The 20,105-nt window shown below is 55.6% G+C and overlaps 2 protein-coding genes across 4 annotated transcripts in view; one reads left to right on the top strand and one right to left on the bottom strand.

Annotated features, from left to right (window-relative positions):
- Positions 1-287: 287 nt before the first annotated feature.
- CCNQ (cyclin Q) lies at positions 288-8,953 on the top strand. 2 transcript variants are annotated; one of them, XM_058658874.1, is made up of 6 exons: positions 668-718; positions 3,012-3,088; positions 3,462-3,645; positions 4,980-5,112; positions 6,704-6,925; positions 8,437-8,953. In XM_058658874.1, the coding sequence occupies exons 3-6, from the start codon at positions 3,476-3,478 to the stop codon at positions 8,524-8,526; spliced, it is 615 nt and encodes a 204-aa protein (XP_058514857.1). In that variant the 5' UTR covers positions 668-718; positions 3,012-3,088; positions 3,462-3,475; the 3' UTR covers positions 8,527-8,953. The 2 variants fall into 2 exon arrangements, with proteins under 2 accessions (XP_004598894.1, XP_058514857.1); XM_004598837.2 differs by lacking the exon at positions 3,012-3,088 and having other exon boundaries at positions 288-718.
- A 4,864-nt stretch (positions 8,954-13,817) lies between these two features.
- Positions 13,818-20,105, bottom strand: part of ATP2B3 (ATPase plasma membrane Ca2+ transporting 3) — a 31,097-nt gene continuing 24,809 nt past the window's right edge. For both annotated transcript variants that reach the window (XM_004598836.2, XM_036498202.2), the window contains exon 21: positions 13,818-14,466. In XM_004598836.2, coding sequence (XP_004598893.2) covers positions 14,441-14,466 — 26 coding nt within the window. In that variant the 3' untranslated portion in view covers positions 13,818-14,440. The remainder of the gene's footprint in view (positions 14,467-20,105) is intronic.

Raw genomic sequence — 20,105 nt, 5'->3', positions numbered from 1 at the left:
ACCTTGGAATCTCGCACAGCATTTCCTTCAGGTCTCATGCATATGTGCGACATTCCTGCAAATCCAGATTTGGAATGTACAACTCTAACCTGGAGTCCTTTAAGCGCCCTTTGCCCAATGCTTGGCAGATGGGGCCAGCTCTCACCACGCTAAACCACTACCTGGGAGCCCCAACTTGTCACTTTCGGCGCTGGGGGACCTTCGTGCTCCCGCGGAGCAGCTCCGAAAGATTCTGGTCTCAGGGACAGAACAAAGAAGCTCCCAGGGGCGGAGCTTCACTCTCCAGGGCGGGCAGCTGCAGTGTGGGAGTGGAGTGTCTCCCGGAAGCGGGCCCTGAGCCCAGGAACGCCGAGCTTGCTTCTGCGGGCGGAGTCCAGGATTGCGTCCTCAGGCCCGCACGCAGAGCTGACCGCTGCGCCTGCGCTGCGCCTGCGCACTCGGCAGGGCCGCTTCCTTCGCGCAGCCGCGGTCTCAGGACCGGGCCGAGCGGGGCGGCCGTGGCCGCCGCGCCAAGCCCCGGGAGGTGACCGAGCAGTGCGGAGGGACCTTCTCCTTCCGGTGGGAGGGGAGCGGCGGCGGCGCGCCGCGGGGCGGGGCTTCATGGAGGCCGTGGGCCGAGAGAGCCACGGAGGAGGGGCTGGGGCGCTGGGGGCCGAGGGGCGGCCGGTGCCCGAGGCGAGGGTACACTTCCGAGTGACGAGATTCATCATGGAGGCAGGTAACCAACGCCAGGGAGAGGGCAGCCCGCGCAGACAGGACGCGGAGGCCGGGGGCCGCGGACAGTGAGCGCCGAGCGAGCCGATGCCGGCAGGACGCGGAAGAGGCCAGGCCTTCCCGGCGTGGCTCGCCGGAGAGGCCCAGCTCAGGGCTCGGGGCTTCTGCCTGTCCAGCACGCCCATTGAGCGTCCACGCGCACGCCGGCAGCCGCAGTGCCAGCACGGTCCTGCAGGCCCGAGAGAGGACGTGGTCTAGAAGGGCCGCAGAGGCCCCCGGCCAGGGTTCCCGGCCTTCTGTGGAGCAGGCCACGCCCTCGCCTCGCCCCAGGCCCCACCTGCTCGGCGCTGCGTGGGGTGCAGCCTTTCGGAGTGCTGCGTGGACTTCCACTGTGCGGAACGGAAGCCACTGCCATTGCTACAGAAACACTCTTTGCTTCTTTCAACCAGAAACAGTTACCTTTTGTTTCTTGTTACAGTTTTATTTTTCTTATGTTACTAAGATACTTATTTTGTTGTTTCTCTTACTTTATGTTACTTTCATGGTAAAAGATTAGCAACTAATCTCTTATCATTCTTGATTTATTCAATTTTGTCACTAATCACAGAGAAACCGCTGCAAGTGTAGCTTTTGGGGCTCTCCACGGTTTCAGCGTTCACGGGGCTCTTGAACCGTAAACCCCCGTGGACGAAGCCGCGGGGGCACTGGAGCACTGCTGCGGTCTAAAGATGAGGAGTCCTCGTAACTACGAAAACATGGCAGGAAATGGCTTATGTGCTTTGGAATTTAGCAATACAAAATAAAACCTCACACTTTTGAGGCATTGCTGCCTTACAGTTTTGCCAATGTTTGGAAAAAATAAAAAAAAGTTTTCTCTCACCTTGTGAAGCTCAATTCACATCTTCTTCCACTGAACAGTCATTTCCTTACTGGTCTGTGTGCCCCGTGGGGGAGGATATGTGTTCGAGTCGACATGCTTGTGGACGCTGTGAGAGAATGTGGCAAGCTGGCACCTTGCAGTGAGCTGTAAAGCTGCATTAAGTTCCCAGGAGAGTGTCAGAGGATACTGTCAAAGGGTGGCAGCATCCCTACATTTACTGCCATCCACTAGTGGGGGCAGGGCTTTAAATTGGGGTTTTCTGTGACTACCCAGGCTTGGTGGCTCACTGCAGTGCCACCTTATGTGGCATCTTCTGAAATGACGGGTCCCTTGGCAGGATAGTCTAACTGCGCTTGACATCTGGATGTACTGATAACTCCTTCGGAAGCACTTTGTTATGAACATGTTGCATTGGTGCTGTGTAGGCTGCCAGTGCTGTTCCTGTTTTACTTCCAGAACTTGTGAATGTCACCTCACATAGCACAAGGGACTTTGCACATATCATTGAGGACCTGGAGATGGGAAGATTATTTTACATTATTGGGGTGGGTACAACTGTGACCACACTCATTAGTTATTTATTTGAAAGAGAGATACTGAACTCAACTGGTTGATACCTCCAGTGCCTGCAATGCCCAGGACTGGGACGGCCAGGCCAAAGCTAGCACCTAGAGTTTCATCTGGGTCTGTGGATACCAGGGACCCGAGTATTTGACCCATCACCTGTTACTTCCCAGGGTCTGTATTAGCAGGAAACTGCAATTGGAAGAGCAGCAGAGACTTGAACTCAGGAACTGCAGTGCAGGATGCGAGTGTCTCAAGTGGCATTTTAATTATCATGCAATGCTTGCTCCCAGTCACCTTTGAGAGAGGCAGGACGAGTCATGGGAGAGGGCCATGAGGTGATGAAACAGGAGATGTGCTGCTACTGGAGGTGATGATGGGGCCAGGAGCTGAGCAGTGCACAATGAGACACAGACTCCCTGGACCCTCCGAAAGGGGGACCAGCCCTACTGGCACCGTGATGCGGGGTTCAGACTTCTGGTCTGTGGGTCATTTGATGTCAGGAGCTACAGCAGCCCCAGGGAGCAAATCCCCCTTGTTAGGGACAGGATGTTGAACACACTCTACCTCCTGTGCTCAGCCCATTGGACCTTATGTTGCTAACAAGGCTCATCGTGAAGCATTTGGACTCCATGATGCAATATGGTGGCCTCAGGAGCTGAGCAGCATGGTGGGGGTAGCTTTTACCCTCTGCCTGAGTCCATGCCCGTCGAGCTCTGCATTTTGAGTTCAGGTCACTTTGCAGTGTGTTGGTCTCCTTCCCTGGCAGCAAAGATTGCTGGGTTGTTTTTGTTTTTGTTTTGTTCTTTTGCATCGCCTGTGCTCACCCTGCTTGCTTCTCTTGCCTTTCTAGTCTGTGCTGAGTATGCTCTTTAATGTGACATCAGCACTTGTGGCATCTTTGCCTTCTGTCAGCAGGGTTTACAGTAGGTGAGCTGTGGGGCAGACGGTGTCTAGTTCAGTGCTTGCTTGCCGAGGTAGAGAGATACGCACGGGCATGTGCTTCTTGCCAGGGTCTTATGCCTGTTGGGAACTGAGCTTAGTGTGGACTGTTGTGTGTCAGTGTGGTGTGCACACCCACAGCACGTGCATGACATGGGGCTGTACACACCCCACATCTATTGCAGAGGGCCCTGTGACCAAACAGCTGCCCAGGGCCAAGGCTGAGAAACCTGTGGCTGCTGCTAGCAGCCAGCCCGCAAGCTCTGAGTCTGATGTGAGCTACCTCTGTGCCTTTCAGGCCTGAGCCAGTGGGGGAGCAGGGAGCAGATTGAAGGATTCTCCCACTGCTTTCTCTCTGTAGGTATCAAACTGGGGATGCACTCCATTCCCATTGCCACTGCTTGCACCATTTACCATAAGTTCTTTGGCGAGATCAACCTGGATGCCTATGACCCTTACTTGGTTGCCATGACAGCCATTTATTTGGCTGGCAAAGTGGAGGAGCAGCACCTGCGTACCCGTGACATCATCAACGTGTCCAACAGGTAATGGCTTCCAGGCCAAGGTGCTGGTGGAGGGGCAGTGCAGAGTAGGCTCCTGCTGTGCCTGCCCTCTTGGTGCCGATGCTGGCACTGGAAGGAAGCACCTATATGGCCTTGTCCTGGGCGCTGACTGCAGAGGGAGGAAATGCAGTGCCAAGGGGCCAGGTCAGGAGTCTGTGGGAGAGAAGGTGGGCCAGATTGTGGGGGAGCTTCAAAGGTCAAATGGAACACAGAGCTATGGCTCTGGCAGAGGGAGTTCAGAGATCTGACTCCCAGCTGGTTTTTTTGGGCCAGCCCAGGAACGGAACAGACCCAGCAGGGCAGTTGTCTTGCTGAGGCGGGGCAGGAAACTGAGTTAAGTCACTTAGGAGGCAAGTGTGTATGGATCCACAGGCAGTGCAGCTGGACCCAAGGACTGGCAGTGCCCAGTCAAGTGGGCATCACCGAGGCCTGGAGTTGGGGGGGCAGGAGAGAGCTGTGCAGTTGATGGAAAGTTACTAACTAGCTGTGCGTCATCAGCCTTCCAGGAACTCTAATCATTAGGAAGAAAGCTATTTTGTTCTGCTGCTTTTAAAATAAACAGGTAACAAAAAAAGCGCTGCCCACCCTCTAAGCCTAACAGGTTCACGGTGTACAGGGACGGACTGAGACAAGCGGGCAGGAAGCCGAGAGAGGGTGGCTGGAGGCAGCCTGTAATTGCCTGTGCCCCAGCATGGAGGAGCAGCTGAAGGGGAAATGGTGGGAGCCTCTAATTAGACGTGGGCACATGGGGGGGGGGGCTGCAGAGAAATTGCAGAATGAGGAGCAGCCCGTAAGGGTGAGTCACCGGCAGACAGCTTTGATCGCCCGAGTATGAATTCTGTTCACATGCATCTCCGGCTGCTTGTGTATGTGGCAGTGTCATGCACATGGCCAGTGTAAGTAGGATAGAAAGATCTGGAAGGAAGAAACTACAAAACTGTATGCCATTTGCTGTTGGGAAGATGGCATTCATGTGGAATGTGCCTTGCTCCCAGAGTTAAGAGCCCTGGGTGCTGTCTCCTCAGGTGAAGACCACCCTAGTGTTGGGCTGCCTGTAACCGGAAGCCACAGCCCTCTCGGAGCTAGTGCTTCCGGTTCTTCGGAAACCGTCGCAAAGAGCCAATCTTTGTGCTTGCCGTTCTGTAGATGCCTCCTTTCCCTCGGGCACAGTTTTCATTGTGACAACAGCAGACCCAGTGACCCTGTATCCAGCGAGTGTGGCCCCTCGTTGATTTGAGGGTGTGGCCGCGCCAGGGCGTCCTGCCGTGGCAGGGGTAGCTTCACTGGTGCCACGAGGGCCGCTCTTGTTCCCGCAGGTACTTTAACCCGAGCAGCGAGCCCCTGGAGCTGGACTCACGCTTCTGGGAGCTGCGGGACAGCATCGTGCAGTGTGAGCTCCTTATGCTTAGGATCCTGCGCTTCCAGGTATCCTTCCAGCACCCACACAAGGTATGTGCTGGGGCCCTGTGGACGGCGGCCCAAAGGCTTCGCGCTCTGTGAGCACCCAGCAGCAGAGCCTCGGTTCTCCTGACAGCCCGCTCTGGGGCCAAGCGAGGCCCAGCTGTGCTGTGCAGTCGCACACCTTCCTGCTGGGGGGCCGTTGCTGTAAAGGCTCAGGGTGTGTGTACAGCTCTGCTGACCTCCACTCCCAGGAAGAAAACGGAGTGGCCTGAGGGAAGTTGCATACTTGGAAGCGCCTGGAAGGCATGAGACTTGGCAGAGGCCTCCTCTTAGGGACCCCATAGATGTGGCACTTACAAGGATGACCCATGGCCAGAGAGAAAGCAGGCTGTGTGACTTTGGTCTAGGATTTCAGGTTTTTTTTTTTATTTTTCCTCTCAAAGATTTTATTTATTGAGCTGAAAAGCAGAGTTTCAGAGAGAGGAAGGGACAGAGATCTTCCATCCACTAATTTACTCCCCAAGTGGCCGCAATGGCTGGAACTGGACTGATTTGAAGCCAGGAACTTCCTCCAGGTCTCCCACACGGGTGCAGGGTCCCAAGGCTTTGGGCTGTCCTCGACTGTTTTCCCAGGCCACAGGCAGGGAGCTGGGTGGGAAGCGGGGCAGCTGGGATTAGAACCGGCGCCCATATGTGATGCTGGTGCCTCAGGGCCAACCCTCTTTATATGTATATATATATATGTATATTTTAAAAAAATTTTTTTTTTTTTACTTGGGAAACATTTGAAAGGCTGACACAGAGGGTAACAGGCCACTCTCATTCCCTGGCTCCCCCGAATGCTTGTCGTGGCCAGGGACAGGGTACCTCCTCGGGGTCTCCCAGGTACCTGGCAGGGGCCCAAGGACTTGAGCTGTCACGTGCTGCCTCCCAGGGACTGCATTAGCAGGGAGCTGGAGTGATTCCTCACAGATGTAGCACAAACAACAATTATGTCAATAAAAGTGTTCACATGAGCAGGGGCTGTTTAGCTAAGTAGTTATGCTGTGCTTGGTGTTGTCCACAGTCCGTAGTGGAGTTGCCTGGGTTTGAGTTGGCTCTGCTTGGGGAGCACATGTTGAGGCCTTGGAGGTTATGGGCTCAGCGCCTAGTAACACCAGTGCCAGACCCTAGAAATTCGCTGCCAAGACCATAGGGATGCATGGCTGGGGTGTGCCGGTGTGTGTGGCCGGCCAGCGTGCTTGGCCGTGTGTTCCTGTGCTGCATGAGGATTCAGTAGACAAGGACCTGGCTCTCTGTGGCGCCAGATCCAGAGTGATGTGCCATGGTGGCAGCAGTGGGCCCGTGTTGCAGAGGGCGGTTATGGCCATGGCCACCCGGAATGGCAAGCACGGGGGAATGGTGGACAGTGAGGTGGTTGGATGTCGGGGAGGGTAACGCACGTGCAGGCCCAGAGTGCGATGGAGTGTATCTTCCACATGGAGTGAGAGGCAGGCCTGCAGCAGGTCTTGTAGCTTTTTCCCCGAGTGGCCCAGAAGCCACCGCAGGGCTGGTATGAGGAGGCAGCACGATTGTGCCCACTGGGGCAGAGTGGCTGGAGCCTGGCGGTATTCCGGCTGAAGTGTGTCTGTCTTTGCAGTACCTGCTCCACTACCTGATTTCCCTGAAGAACTGGCTGAACCGGTACAGCTGGCAGCGGACCCCCATCTCTGTCACAGCCTGGGCCCTGCTGCGGGACAGCTACCATGGAGGACTGTGCCTGCGCTTCGCGGCTCAGCATCTGGCCGTGGCCGTGCTCTACTTGGCCCTGCGCATCTATGGCGTGGAGGTACCTGCTGAGGCTGAGAGGCCATGGTGGCAGGTGAGGTGGCTGCTTATTGCACCTGCCCTGGGCCCCCTTTCCTGATGGAAGCCCCTGTCCTTGGCTGCTTGCCACTCTCTTTAGTCCTTGCCTGGAAAGGAAGCTTAAGTCCCCTGGGACTAGTGGACCAATGCAGTTGTTTGGGCTACATTGGTCTTCATGGGCAGCGGGTGGCGGGGAGGGTGCTGTTGGTGTGGTGGCCAAATGCCCTTGTACAGGGCTTGTCCTGCTTGGACCCCACTGATGTGAGCCAAGAGCAGTTAAACTGAGTGGGGACTAGGTGGAAATCAGAGCTACCCTTCAGGAGCCTCAGAGTGCTTTGCAGAGATGGATGGATGGATGAGAGGTAGGCAGGCAGCCGAAAGAGTACACAGGTATTGTGGAGGCAGGGACACGTTGCTTGCCCCACTCAGACTGATTGAGCGGGAGCACTGGGAGTAGACTGCATGCCCAGGGTGCTCCTCGCAAGATCTACGTCCCTGGCGTGACGCTGTTCCTGTCATGGTGCACCCAGCTCACACCCAGCCGGAGGTACCTGGGATTGGGTGCCCAGAGCTCAGGCCAGGTGCTCTCTTCTGTGGGATTTATAGTGGCCTTGGGCCTGGACAGTCAGTATAGAAGTGGCTACCACTGCTTGCTAGCCTCTGCCCTCTGAGGACGCCTGGTGGGTGAGGTGGTCCCAAGCCCGTGGGACCCTTAGATCAGCCATGTCACCCTCTGTTGCTTCTTGCTGGTGGCAATTTGTCCAGCCTGCTTACTTGCTTACCTTCCTGTACATTCTCTTTGCCAGGTTAGCTAGCACCCTCTCTGCCCCGGGAGTAGCCTGCCCAAGGGTGGAGCGCTGCCATGAGGCTGTTTTCAGGGACACCCAGACTAAATGTCTAAATGGGGTACACCCAGTACATATGCACCCTGAGCCTCTGAAAGCCCCACACCCTCACCTTCACCTTTCCCAATGGCTCACAGCTGCTTGCCTGGGGTAGGCCTGGAGCCCCGGGCAGCCTTGGGGCGGGGGAACGGGGCAGCAGGAGCCTTAGTGAAGGATGCTCGCATCTGCCTTTGGGACTGCTGCTCTTCACTGTGCTGTCCCTTTCGTGTCCCCTGCGCTGCCAGTGGCCCAGGGTTGTCACTTTGCAAAGTCCTCATGGGTTGGGGCTCCTGTGGATGCGCCTTGCAGCTTATTGAGTGTCCTTGCACTGTCTGGCGTCAGCAGGGGCACAGCTCCAGGTCGCCCCTCCTGTGCCTGCTGCTCTCATCAGAGCCTGCACTCCGGGCCCCGCTGTCTGCAGCTTCCTCTGTGACCATGCACAAGTCCTGTCTCCTGTCTGGGGCAGATGATTGCAAAAGGCCTCTTCCCTGTGGTATTTTCTGACCTCGCACAAGAACCACTATCCCTGGCAGCCGGACTCTGGGCACCTCCCCTGTCTGGGCAGTGGCATTCCGACGAGGGCTCAGTGCCTTGCTTGACTTGGGGGAGTCTAACTGGAGCTTGTTTTCTTTTTCCTTTCCAGGTGTTTAGTGAAGACCTTACCAAGCCAATCATTGATAACATTGTGTCTGATCTCATTCAGATTTATTCCATGGACACAGAGATCCCTTAAGGTCCAGGCCCAGGCCTGCCCAAAGAGAAGCCCAGGATGGCTGGCTGTCTGGGGACAGTGCCAGCACATCGCTGTGACAACCAGTCCCCAGGGGAGCAGCTGAGATGACCGACTGGGCTGCCAGAGAGCGGCTGGTGAAGGGGACGATGTGCTGCCTGCCAATTTATCCCTAGTAGCTGCAGCCCAGCTGCTGAGAAGAGCTCTTCTGGCAGTGGGCAGGCTGGGAGCCACAGTGTTTGACTGGCCCAAGTGGTCACATCTGCTTTTGTCCTCAGAGAGGACTCCAGCTGCCTTTGAGACGTGACATCCTTCCGAGAAATGAGAGCAGATTGGACTGCATTCCTCGGCGATTTTTTAGAGACAGCGTGAATACGCACCAGAGATGGCATTTTATTTTGTATAATAAAAAGTGATACAAATCTGTGGGCACCAGTGGTCCTTGCTCTGCGGCCTGTGCTGCCCCTGAAGGTGCCAGAATGCTCTGCAGGGTGTGTGGCATAGCGTGTGGCAGGGTGGCCCTGGGGTAGTGCAGGGTTGGGTGGCCAGCCTGCCAGGGGCAGGCTGAATATCCATTTGGCGGAAGAATCTGGCCCTTGGCTGGCAAGTCTGGCTTTACGAAGGACCACTAGCATTCAGAAGGGCTGCACCCAAGTGCCATGTGTGCAGACACAAAGCCAAGAGGTACAGTGCCAGATAGGCAGTGCAGACCCATTCCACAGCAGCATCCCTGTGCTTCCTTGCTCATTGCTTTAAGAGAAAGGACCATTCTTGGTTGGGGGGCCCCAGGCTAGCTCCGGGCACACTCGCCCAGCCTCCCTGCAGGCTGCACACAGGTTAAGCACACTGTGGCATAGTGGCTGGGACTGGTCCAACTCAAGTCTCACGTTTGGTTCCATGAGTTCATCTTGGGCATCACATTCTTGCAGGTACAGAAGGAGCCTTCACTCAAGGCTCATCACTCCCAACGGGCAGGCCATGCAAACCTGTCCTCTGACCCAGTCCCGCTCCCAGGCTGCACTGACAAGAAGCACGAGTGGAGTGAGCAAGCACACATCAGGCACTGACACGTGATCCTTTCCTCTCTCTGGGACTCAGTTTCCCCTCTCTGCTAGTTGAGCATGTTGTACCCAGTGCCTTCAGACTAGTTTCTCTTGTCAGCTACCCCATCTGCCTGGCACACTGGCCTAGGGACTTGGCCTTGGCTTCATGTTCTTTGTGTGCTGACCTCTGCCACTGTCGCTTATGTTGCTAGTTGCCCAGGGCCTCTCTCTGCATTGTCATGCACATTCAGGGACACTGTAGGTGCCACCCAGTTCTTGCTCAAGTGTCTTTGTGTAGAGTGACATTAAAGTTGGTGTTCCACGGTGGGTGTGGTGTCGAGGGATTTGCTTCCCATTACTCAAGGCTTTACCCAGGTTTAGTAGAGGTTGCATTGGCACAACCCCCTCTATCATCTCCTTCACTGAGGGGTTAAAATGGTCAGTGATGAGAGACTCAGGTAAGCTTGGTTCTAATCCAAAGCTTCCAGGAATTCCCCCATCCTGAGGTCATCCTAATTCCTGCAAAATGTCAAGTAATTGAGCAAGAGGAGAGAGGAGAGCCACTGGCTCCTGGGAAGGCCTTGATTCCTCTTTCCTGGCTGTGATGCAGAAATTGAATCCCCTCAAACTGCTCCCCACACCTCAGTCCCTGGAGTCCATGCATATGACTGCAGTCAGAAGTCTGGGGTGTGCAGAAAGTGTCAGATGACTGCCTTAGCAAAAGGCACTAGAGACACAGCCAAGGATTGCTGGCTGCTCCAGAAGCTGCGAGGCTGAGAACATACTTTTTCGCGAGAGTCTTCAGAGAGACCGTGCCCTGCCGGCACCTGTAGAGCCAATGTCTCCACAGGAATGGGTCCCTCCCCGTGGCTTGAGGCTGACCTGGGGTCACCCTGCTTAGCAGCAGTCCCTGTGAAAGACAAGTGAGAGACACATTGCCCGTGCATTTGGGGGACCCTGTGTTCTCCCCATGGGGTGCCTGCTGCTTTGACACAGAATGTGGCTCACCTGCACTTCCTTACTGTCTTGGTTCAGGATGTGCTTGCACCCTGATGAGTCAGGTGTTCTGCCATTTGCCTGCTGCTGGTTTGTTTTTTTTAAGATTTGTTTATTTTTCTTGGAAAGTCATTTACAGAGAAAAGGAGAGAGAGAAAGATCTTTCATCCGCTGGTTCACTCCACAAGTAGCGGCAATGGCTGGAACTGAGCTGATCTGAAGCCAGGAGCTTCTGGATCTCCCGTGCAGGTGCAGGATCCCAACCAAGGTTTTGGGCTGTCCTCTACTGTTTTGCCAGGCCATAAGCTACATGGGAAGTGGAGCACCCAGGATATGAACTGGTTCCTGTATGGGATCCCAGCACATGCAAAGCAAGGATTTAACTACTAGACTACCCTGCCAGACCCCCTACTGTTTTTTGTTTTGTTTGCAATGTGTGTGTGTGTGTTTTGTTTTTGGTGTTTTTTTTGGGGGGGGGAGGGGAGGAAAAGGGTGGTACTATTCAAACTCTGGTACTTGGTGGGAACTTGGAATCCAGTTTTTGCCTTTCTTGTCCACTTCCCTGGAAAGTGTACTCTTGCCAAGTCTAGAAGGGTGATGTGCAGTGCTGAGCCATAGAATTGTGACCTGGGTTTCCTAACAGGCCACTCCAGGGCTCATCTGCAAGTCTGGAGACCAGAACAACCTGCCTGGGCCTTGCTGGCTTGAGCTGGGTGCAGGTGCAGTGGAGTGCTCCGATTCCTACCTGAGCATTCAGCAGAAGCACGAGCATGGGTTATGTGTTTGCTGTCCACAGCTGTAGGAAAGATGAAGGCTGCCATCGGAACCCTCAGGCAGTAGCCATGGCAGTGTCCACTGGTGAAGAGATACCAGTGTGCCTCCATCTAGCAGTACTGTTCCTAACAGTCAAACAATGGAGGCATACCATGTGGCGCTCTGCAGGAGTGCGCAGCCTGGAGTGCTCTTTGCACACAGTGGCATGGTTGCCCCTGAGGAGGGACGTGGGATGGGACCTGTGTACTCATGGCCTTGACCTTCAGGGCCAGGACACTCAGGGAGAGCAGGTAGGCAGGGCAGTAGTGTAGGAGTGCATCCAAAGGCAGTCCCTGCAGGGGTGGTGCTCACAGACACACAGCAGTACAGCAGGGCCGGGGGCTGCAGGTTAGCCCTGAGCGTGGACCAAGTTGCTCTGGGAGAAGAGGACGTGTGCACTGCAGGTGCACAGTGCCAATGGATGTGAGTGTGATTGATGCCTCTGCGCTGTGTGTGCACTGAGAAATGCCTCATGTGCTCCACTTTGTGTGTCGGACTCAGAGGGGCATACCCCACCCTTGTGTGTGTGCTCGGTCTGACCTCTCCTGACAGGTGCCTGTCACCTGCAGGTCCCTGGACAAGATGACATGAAGATGCCTGTATTGAGGTTGCACGAGAATTTCCCCAGTAATAAGTCACACACATGATCCAGGCCAGGATTGTAGGAGCCTTTCATTTTTTTTTTTATACACAGAAATTTGGGTCTAGTCTTTAACTTAGTAAATTCAGCTACAGACTTTAAATTATTATGCATCTGTGGTCTTCCTCATTACAATAGTTCGTGTTCATCTTCCTAACAGGCAGATACAAATGTCAAACATGTTTATTAACTGAACACAGGTGGCCAAGCCATTCCATGTGAGAGAATGCTGTAGAGTGGAGGGCTTCCCCATGAGTCAGGTCCCTCAGCCTGAAGATGGTACCCAAACCAGGGTGAAAAGATCCGCGTGCACAGCATACCTCTCCCGAGCCCACACCCCAGCACAAAGTGGCCCAGGGACGAGACAACCGGTGCGTACGGTAGCAATGAAGGTTTGCTGTGCAAGATGTATCGGCCGTGGGCTCTGGGAACACATGAGCGACAGAGGGTGGGAAGCAGCTGGAGTGGAGAGCACGCAGCTGGCCTCCTGCCATTGCAGCGTGAGCAACCCGTTGCCTACTGTTGCAGTGGCGCAGAGCCCCTCCACCAATGGATGGCAGGGAACAAGTCACAAATGGGTGACATTCTGAATGTGCCCTTTAGAAAAAAGGGATGGCTTTTAAGTGATCTGGAGCTGGCATCTGGAAGTGGGATTTTCTTCTCCAATCAAAATGCCTTTGCTGGAGATCTGGCTGGTCCTGCTTGGCAGTGCCAATGTTGCCATGTTAGCAGTGGGCACTCCTGGGGATGCGCTGGGTCAGGGCAGGAACAGGACTGCAGTAAGCCCAGCCTGTGAATGCCAATCTGCACTGCCCCATTCTGGTCCTCTGTCCCCTAGCTGTCGCCTCGTGGCCCAAGTGGAAGTAGAAGCTGCGGTGGCATGCCTGCCCCCTCCCTGCAGACACCTGTGAGTTGTGAAGGGAAAGGAAATTCTCAAAGCGCTGTGCACTGCTCCAGTGTTGGTGTGTGTGTGTGTGTGTGTGGGGGGGTAATCCAGCCTGGGAACCCTGAGGTGAAGGGAGGGTTGGCTTTTCTCTTCATCTCCGTCCCAGGTGCCCACGCTGCCAGGGAAAGCTCCTGAGGGACCCTTGCCTGCAACTCCAGGCCCCGCTTGAGGGCCATGTGGAGCAAGGGTCGGTCAGGAGAGTGACCATGACCAGTTGGCCTCTGAGGACTTGGTGGCATGTACCAGAGCACAGAATGGGAGCATGAGCAGTCTCCCAAGGATTGGGCTTCCAACGAGCCCTGCCCTGCAGCCACTCTCTGCGGGGCACCCTGCACACACCACTCCAAGCTCTTGTGGGCAAGGAGAGTCCCTGGGTGGAGGGAAGGATGTGCCGTGGAAAGCAAAGGAAGCTGGAAAGGAAGTGCACCCTGCCACCTCCTCAGCAGGATCATTCTCCTTAGGACTTTGGTATTTTTAAGTTTAAAAAAAAAAAGTATGGACAGGGCTTTCCACTCTGCAGGCAGGGATCTGCATGGGACTGGCAATGGGCTGGGCAGACAGGCAAGGACTCGCAAGGCGCAGAAGGAATCGACACCCTACAGTTCAGAGTCAGAATGGTCGTCTCGCTGCCTGCTCCCTTCAACAAGCAGCCTACATTCAGTAATGACATTTCAAAACGAAAATGCCTGTGAAGAGGGATGGAAAGATCATGCCAAGAAATAGTTCGTTATTCTGCAAATATGCATCATGTCGACCATATGCATATGTATTTGTGTACACACACGCATTGAAATGCACACACGTGCACCTTTGCCACCATAGCTCATTGGGTGGCCTGTCTTGGCAGGAGCACTTGCCCTCCCACTTCCTGCATGGCACACGTGGCGAACACACGCTGGAGTGACAGCCTTCATGCTGGAATAAGCATCACTTAGAAAGGTGGTGAACACGCCTCTTCCCCTGCCTGCTTCCTCCTTGTTCCGTTTTGGATGCAGCGCCCCTCTCCTCTTCCGTGGTCCCACGGGAGATGCCTATTGCAGGCTACATCATGGTCGAGCATGTGGGGCCCAGCCACCTTGATGCAAGTGTGCGGGCTCCCATCTGTGTGTGTGCATGCGTGCAAGTGTGCATGTGACTGCATGAGTCCCAGTGTGCGTGAGTGCATGTGCCGATGACAGTTCTGGTTAGAGGGACGTCTCCACGCTGTGGAGGGGGCTCCCGGGGCTGGAAGAGAAGGCTGAAGAGGTAGCTGACTTGGTGACATGCGTGGTCAGGTAGATACCGCTGTCTATGGCATTGTTGTTCTGGTTCGGGGACAGGGGTGGCGGGGCCCGTAGGCGCTCTTCGTGCTCATCCACATCCGTGTCATCAATGAGTGGGATGTTGTGGGTGTAGTCGTTGATCAGAAACTCGGGTGTTGCCATGAAATTATGGATGGAGCTCTTGGATTCAGGTTTCTCCAGGCCTTCATAGAGCGAGCTACGGAATGCTTTCACCACGCGGATCTGGAGGGAAGAGCAGGGCAGGACAGGGGCCCAAAGTGGGAGCCACGAGGGAGAACAGCACAGGACAGGAGCCAAGGACAGTGGGAGGGCAGAGAAGAGGAGAGGAGAGGGGAGGGGAGGGGAGGAGAGGAGAGGAGAGGAGACACCATCAGTGGTTCTGCCAATGTTGATATGTATGCACCGTGGGGTCAAGGGGCACAGGGCGGCGCTTCCTGGCCTTGGACTCATCAATAGACCCTCAAGAGTGCTACCCTAGACTTTGGCCAGCAGCCTCCCTGCTGCTTGCTCTTGGGGTCCAGCCAGCATAGGTGGCCCCTGGTCTCGGCTCAGTGTGCACTCCAGTCCGCTCAGAGATGACTTGGGAAGGGGGGAACATTGCAGTGGGCTTTCTACCATGGCCTCCCTGGACAGGCACTGCTAGTCCTTCTGGCAGGGACGTTGCTTCATTCCTGTGGCTGCTGGGGCTGCAGCCAGGACCCACCATGTCTTGACTTGTCTCAATGTAGCTGACTGCGCTTCTATGTAAACTTTTCATCATTCCCTCACACAGCCTGCGGCCAGCTCTCTTCCACACTGGTGGCTCCACTGCTTCTTCCTCTGGCCTGCCTGATATCTCTTCCCACCACCAGTGCTCCGTGCCATGCTCCAGACTCCTCTGACAAGGCAAGAATGACCCCTGCTTCACACTCTTACTAACACAGACACCAAGTTCCAGCACTGTTACAAGCCATCGAGCTTGGAGGGTTCCGTTTTCTTAGCTTAGATAAACTGTCACTGTACTGCGGCCTGAGAACTAACTTTGGTCTTCTGGTCTCACGAAAAAGTTTTATGGACACACAGCATAATCCATCAGTCTCCATACTACCCACGGCTGCTTTGGGGCGATAGAGAACTGGCCTGCAAAGCTAAATGCTTCCTCCTGGCTCTGGCATAGACCGTGAACCACTTTGTAGTCCCTGGTAGCCCCCCACAGCCTAGACCCTGGAGCCAGTGAGGGTCAGGCCAAGTGCAGTCTCTCCCAGACTGCTTTGTGATGCAGAAGTTGATAGTCACCTTGGCCTTCTGAACAAGAACAAGCTGGACTCCCTTTTCTGCAGCCAAGGTACCTGTGGCCTCAGTATCTAGGCCTTGTCCAGTACAGGAGTGTGGGGTTCGGGGACAGCACCAACTCCAAAAAAGAAGATGCTGTGGTCTGCTGCCCTTAACCCCAGTGAGGTGTGCCAGCCATGTATGGCGGATAGGCCTTGTCCACACCTGTCTCCTCCCCTCCTTTGCATGTGGTCACATGACCTGGCTAGGCCCCTGCGCAAACCTGTCCATAGGTCTTAACTGCACCTGGCTAACCTCCAAAGTTCTTGCACTGCTATGGCCCTGTGGGCTCCTTCAGATGCAGCCTGCTTAACACAGAAGCGGCTTTCTGTCACCACGGGGGGAGTACACACGCAGACAAGCGGACTGCCTGCAAAGCACAGCAGCCCGTGTCCCAGCATTGTGCTTCTCGGGGCTGTAAGCCGGGCTGCCGTCACCTAGCCAGGAACAGCATTGCTGCTGGCGAGCCAGTGTTCTCCAGGCTCCTGGTTACCAAAAACGACTTGGATTCGGTCATGGGCAGGAAGCTTTGCAGCCTGCCCCAAGCCGCAGGGCAGAGTTAATTAGTGCACCATGAATTAGGGAACAGCAGCTGTGCTGGTGAAGGGAGGCCTGGCTGGAGGGCTCAGCTGGGACGTGGGGGCTTCCTTCCACCTGCTTGGCACTTAATGTGTTCCTAGCCTGGACACCAACAAGACTGAGTGGAGCCGGTGCCTCCCCTGGCCTCCCAGCTTTCCTCACCCTTACCCAAGGCAGTCTCTCCACTTCTGCTATTCCCAAGGGGCCGACAGCACCCTTAACCCTGGCTTGGCCATGCCCAGCCCGTCAGACCGACCGGATGCCACCACCCCTGCCAGCGTCCCATCCACATTGCTACATATTGCCAGGCCCCCTGCTTCCTGTGCCAGTTGCCTCCTCGCCAGGTGCCCGTGGAACCATCAAAGTGATGGAGACCCGAGGAGGACTGAGTTGCTCGTCCGCACACAAATCTGCCTCTTGCCACTCTTCCAGAGTCCTGCATGCCCTAACTCCAATGTGTATGCCACCCAGGAGCCCTGTTTGGCTCCTCGGCAGCCTCTGGCACCTGTGCCCCCTTGCAGGTACAGACCTGAAGACAGGCTAATGTCTTTTTTCTGCCTACTGAATTGGCCTGTGTACCCCACCCTCCAGCTGCAAACATGCCAGTGGGTTCTGGGTCCAACCAGGCCCTGTGTGTGCAGTCTTCCTGCTGCATGGTTGGCCCGTCCTAAAGAAGAGGTGAAAGCAGTGTGCAGAGGTGGGTGGCAGAGAGGAGACTGGCTCAGGGACATGGGTAGGGTGGGTCTGCTTGGGAGAGGGGCTGGGTTCACTGCAGTAGCCGCTGCCCTGCTTTTCTCTGTCCCCAAGCTGTGACTTCATTTCCTGGACTGCTTCCCCGTGGCCTTCCACTGCCAGAGTGCTGTCATGTTGCCTGCCTCTGGCTCGGCATGTGGGTGACGCCTCCAGCGTGTTTCAGGCTCCAAGGCCCTGACCAGCGGCCACAGCCTCTGTGTCCTGCACGATCTGCCGCGTCACTGCCTGCCATGCCGGTGCCGCCATGGCCTCCCCCCAGCCCACCAGTGTCTGTGAGGACAGGCACAGCATGTCTTGGTGCCCACTGGCTGCATTTCCTGACTCGGGGCCTCTGTGCTGGCACCCTATCTCCTCCTGTGCCCTTCTGCCCTATAATGTTCCCCTCACCCCCACTGCACTCTCCTCTCTCTTCTTGCCCCCTTAGGGCTCGGCTTTGCCCGATGACCCAGCAGGGAGTCAGCAATGGGAAGCAGAGATAGGGGAGGCAGAAGACAGAGGAGGCACCCACCGCATTCAGCGAACACACTCAAAGGCCAGGCTCACCCACTCAGCCTCCTACCCTGTCTTTCCCCTGCTAGGTAGCAACCATTCATCTAGAACCTTCTTTCGGATCTCTCAGCCCCTATGGCATCTGAACTTGGGATTTGGAGTGATAGCCAGGGTGAATTGTGACTTGGAAACCACCGTGAAAGCTGTCCTGGAGACCCTGTGACTATTATGTGACACATCAATCAATCAATCAATCAGTCAGTCAGTTTACATAAGGAGAAAGCCAAGATGAGAAAGCCAGGTTGAGGGGGAACAATGAGGGAATGGTCCCTTTCCCTGCCCCTGGATTAAAAGACACGAAGATGAAAACAGCATCAAACCTAAAGTGGGAAACTAGACACGTGTCTTCGTGTGCTTCGGTGAGCAGAATTATGAATTGTGCATGTACACACATACATACAATGTGCACATGTGTGTGCCGAGGACCCTGCAAGGCCACTCTTGTGTTCCTGCTGATGGGTGTGCAGCTGATCAGCCCTGCCCTAAAGAGGTCACAGGGAGGACCCCGCCTGAGCCCTTGCCTCAGGTAGGCTGTGTGCGCCAGGTTGAGTTCAGGTGCTGTGTGCTCTGTCTTTGGCCAGCTCCCAATATATGCTTTATAGCCATTCTCCTGGGGGCAGGGCACAGACCTCTTTGAGGGAGGAGTGCTAATGCACCACTCTCAGAAATCCAAGCAGAAGATGTGGCCACAAATCCAGGAGCAGAGCCAACTGCATACACCTAGAGTATTCCACATGGCCAGGCTCCTTCCACCATGGCATGATGGGTACTTTCCCGGCCAGGCTTGATCCCAGTGGACGGAATAAAGCAATAGTTCTGATCTCTGGTCAATGTGGTGAATCAGCTAGAAGCTCCAGGGGTCTGGCTTCCAGGGGGCAGGCGGAGAGAGTGGAGCCCTGGAGCTCACAGCTAGTGTTAGGGTCCAGCTAGCTCTGGCAGTGATGGCACATGCCCTGGGCCCGCAGCTGGCCACACCCTGGAGACACTTCCCCACTCGGGGGAGTGACTGCTCAGCTTTTGGTTTGGTTGTGATGGACAAGGCAGTGAGTGCTGACATCCCAACAGGGCTAGGATTCCCCCCCCCAACAAATTCCCACAGCCACCCACATGAGTCAGTCATGGGAAAGGAGGTAGTGGCTATGAAGGGCTGGGAGGCTTGTGAATGAAATGGTTGTGATGGGGCCACACCAGGCCAGGTGGAGAGCAGAAATGGCTATGAGCAGGGAGGAGGCGGGGCCCGGACTCCCGGGTCAAGCAGTGGCAGCGCGCGGGGCAGGGTTAGACAGGATCCCGCATGTGCACACCCCGCCCAGACACCCTGTCCTCCACTAGATCCTCTCACAGCAGGGCTGCGGGCCTTGGTGGGGGGACCGAACTGGAAGGAGGCTGCCCCATCCCCTGCGAGGCTCCCCAACTTAAGCAGGGTCAAGGGCACAACAAAAAAGCCCAGCACTTCCTGGTTTACCAACACGTGACAACTACCTGGGGCACCTGTGAGCATGGCACTGATACAGTGCTGCATCGCATCTAGGGGCACTCAGGGGTGCCCTTCTTTTTGTATCCTTTCTAAGAAACCCCCCTCCACTACACAGTTGTGAGGGGAGGGGGAGGGTGCTGTCTGGGCTGACGGACAGCCAGTCCCTTCCCCTGATTTAGAAGGCACCCTGCTGATTTTCTGAAGTCCCTTAAGCTCAGAGTTCTAAACCCATGCCAGTGGTAAGGACGACAGGAAGTGATTTGAATTGGTGGCTTCTGGAAGCAGGTGCGACCCCCTTGGTGTTGCTGGGTCCCCCAACCAGCATCTTCCACGGGGTGGGGACCCTTTTCTGACGGGGTGTCTCTCCCACTGTACTTACCGGGCACTGCTGGCTCGGCACAAAGGACAGAAGGTGCCGGGACCTGAGCGTGCGAGGTGACAGGGAGGCCACCTCCAGGGGAGAAATGCCAACCGAGTGAAGGGACCATGAGGCAGAAGGGAACTGGCCCTGGCCTGGGTGGGACAAGGCCAGAGCTGAGCCAGAGGGGCGAGGGGCCAGAGGACAGGGACTTTGTCTTGCTGACTCCCTGCAGCTCAACACATTGGCTGACTGACAGGAAGCACAGAGAGCCAAGAAACAAGGGGGAAGTGCCACTGTCTCCTGCACCTGTCCCTTCCCTGCCTGCCTCCCTGCGGGAAGTGGTGGTGAGTGGGACTCTTGTCTGGGTGCGTGTGCACTTGTGAAGCCTGGGGTTCAGACAAGGTGTGTGTGTGAGTGTGTGCTATGCACCTGAGTGTCTGTGTGCATAGACTCGTGTGCTTTTCCAGGGAGGGGGGCAGAGTGAGGTCACCAAGTCCTCATCCCCTCTTTAAAAGGACAGAGTGGCCCCCAATGACAGCATAAGCAAGAAGAGGGGTGCCCCCACTGGGGACTTTCCACCAGTTCCTAAAAAAAAAAAAATCATAATAAAATAAAGAAAAAAAAAGCAAAGCGAAGCAAGACAAGAAATCAAGCAAAAGGAACTCGAGAGTCTGTGACGGAGAAAGGCGTGGTTAAGTGCTCACGGAGGGAGCCGCGGCCTCGCTGGAAGCAAAGGAGAGAGAGCAGCGGTGTCCTGTCTGCCTGTGCGGCTGGCTTTGTTCCCGAGGGCGGGGACCTTGGCGCCCTGATTCTTTCCTGTTGGGGGAGCTG

Source organism: Ochotona princeps, chromosome X (assembly GCF_030435755.1).
Source record: "Ochotona princeps isolate mOchPri1 chromosome X, mOchPri1.hap1, whole genome shotgun sequence".
Classification (NCBI taxonomy): domain Eukaryota; kingdom Metazoa; phylum Chordata; class Mammalia; order Lagomorpha; family Ochotonidae; genus Ochotona; species Ochotona princeps.
Note: the sequence above shows the minus strand (reverse complement) of the source record. Positions and strands in the feature narration are given on the sequence as shown.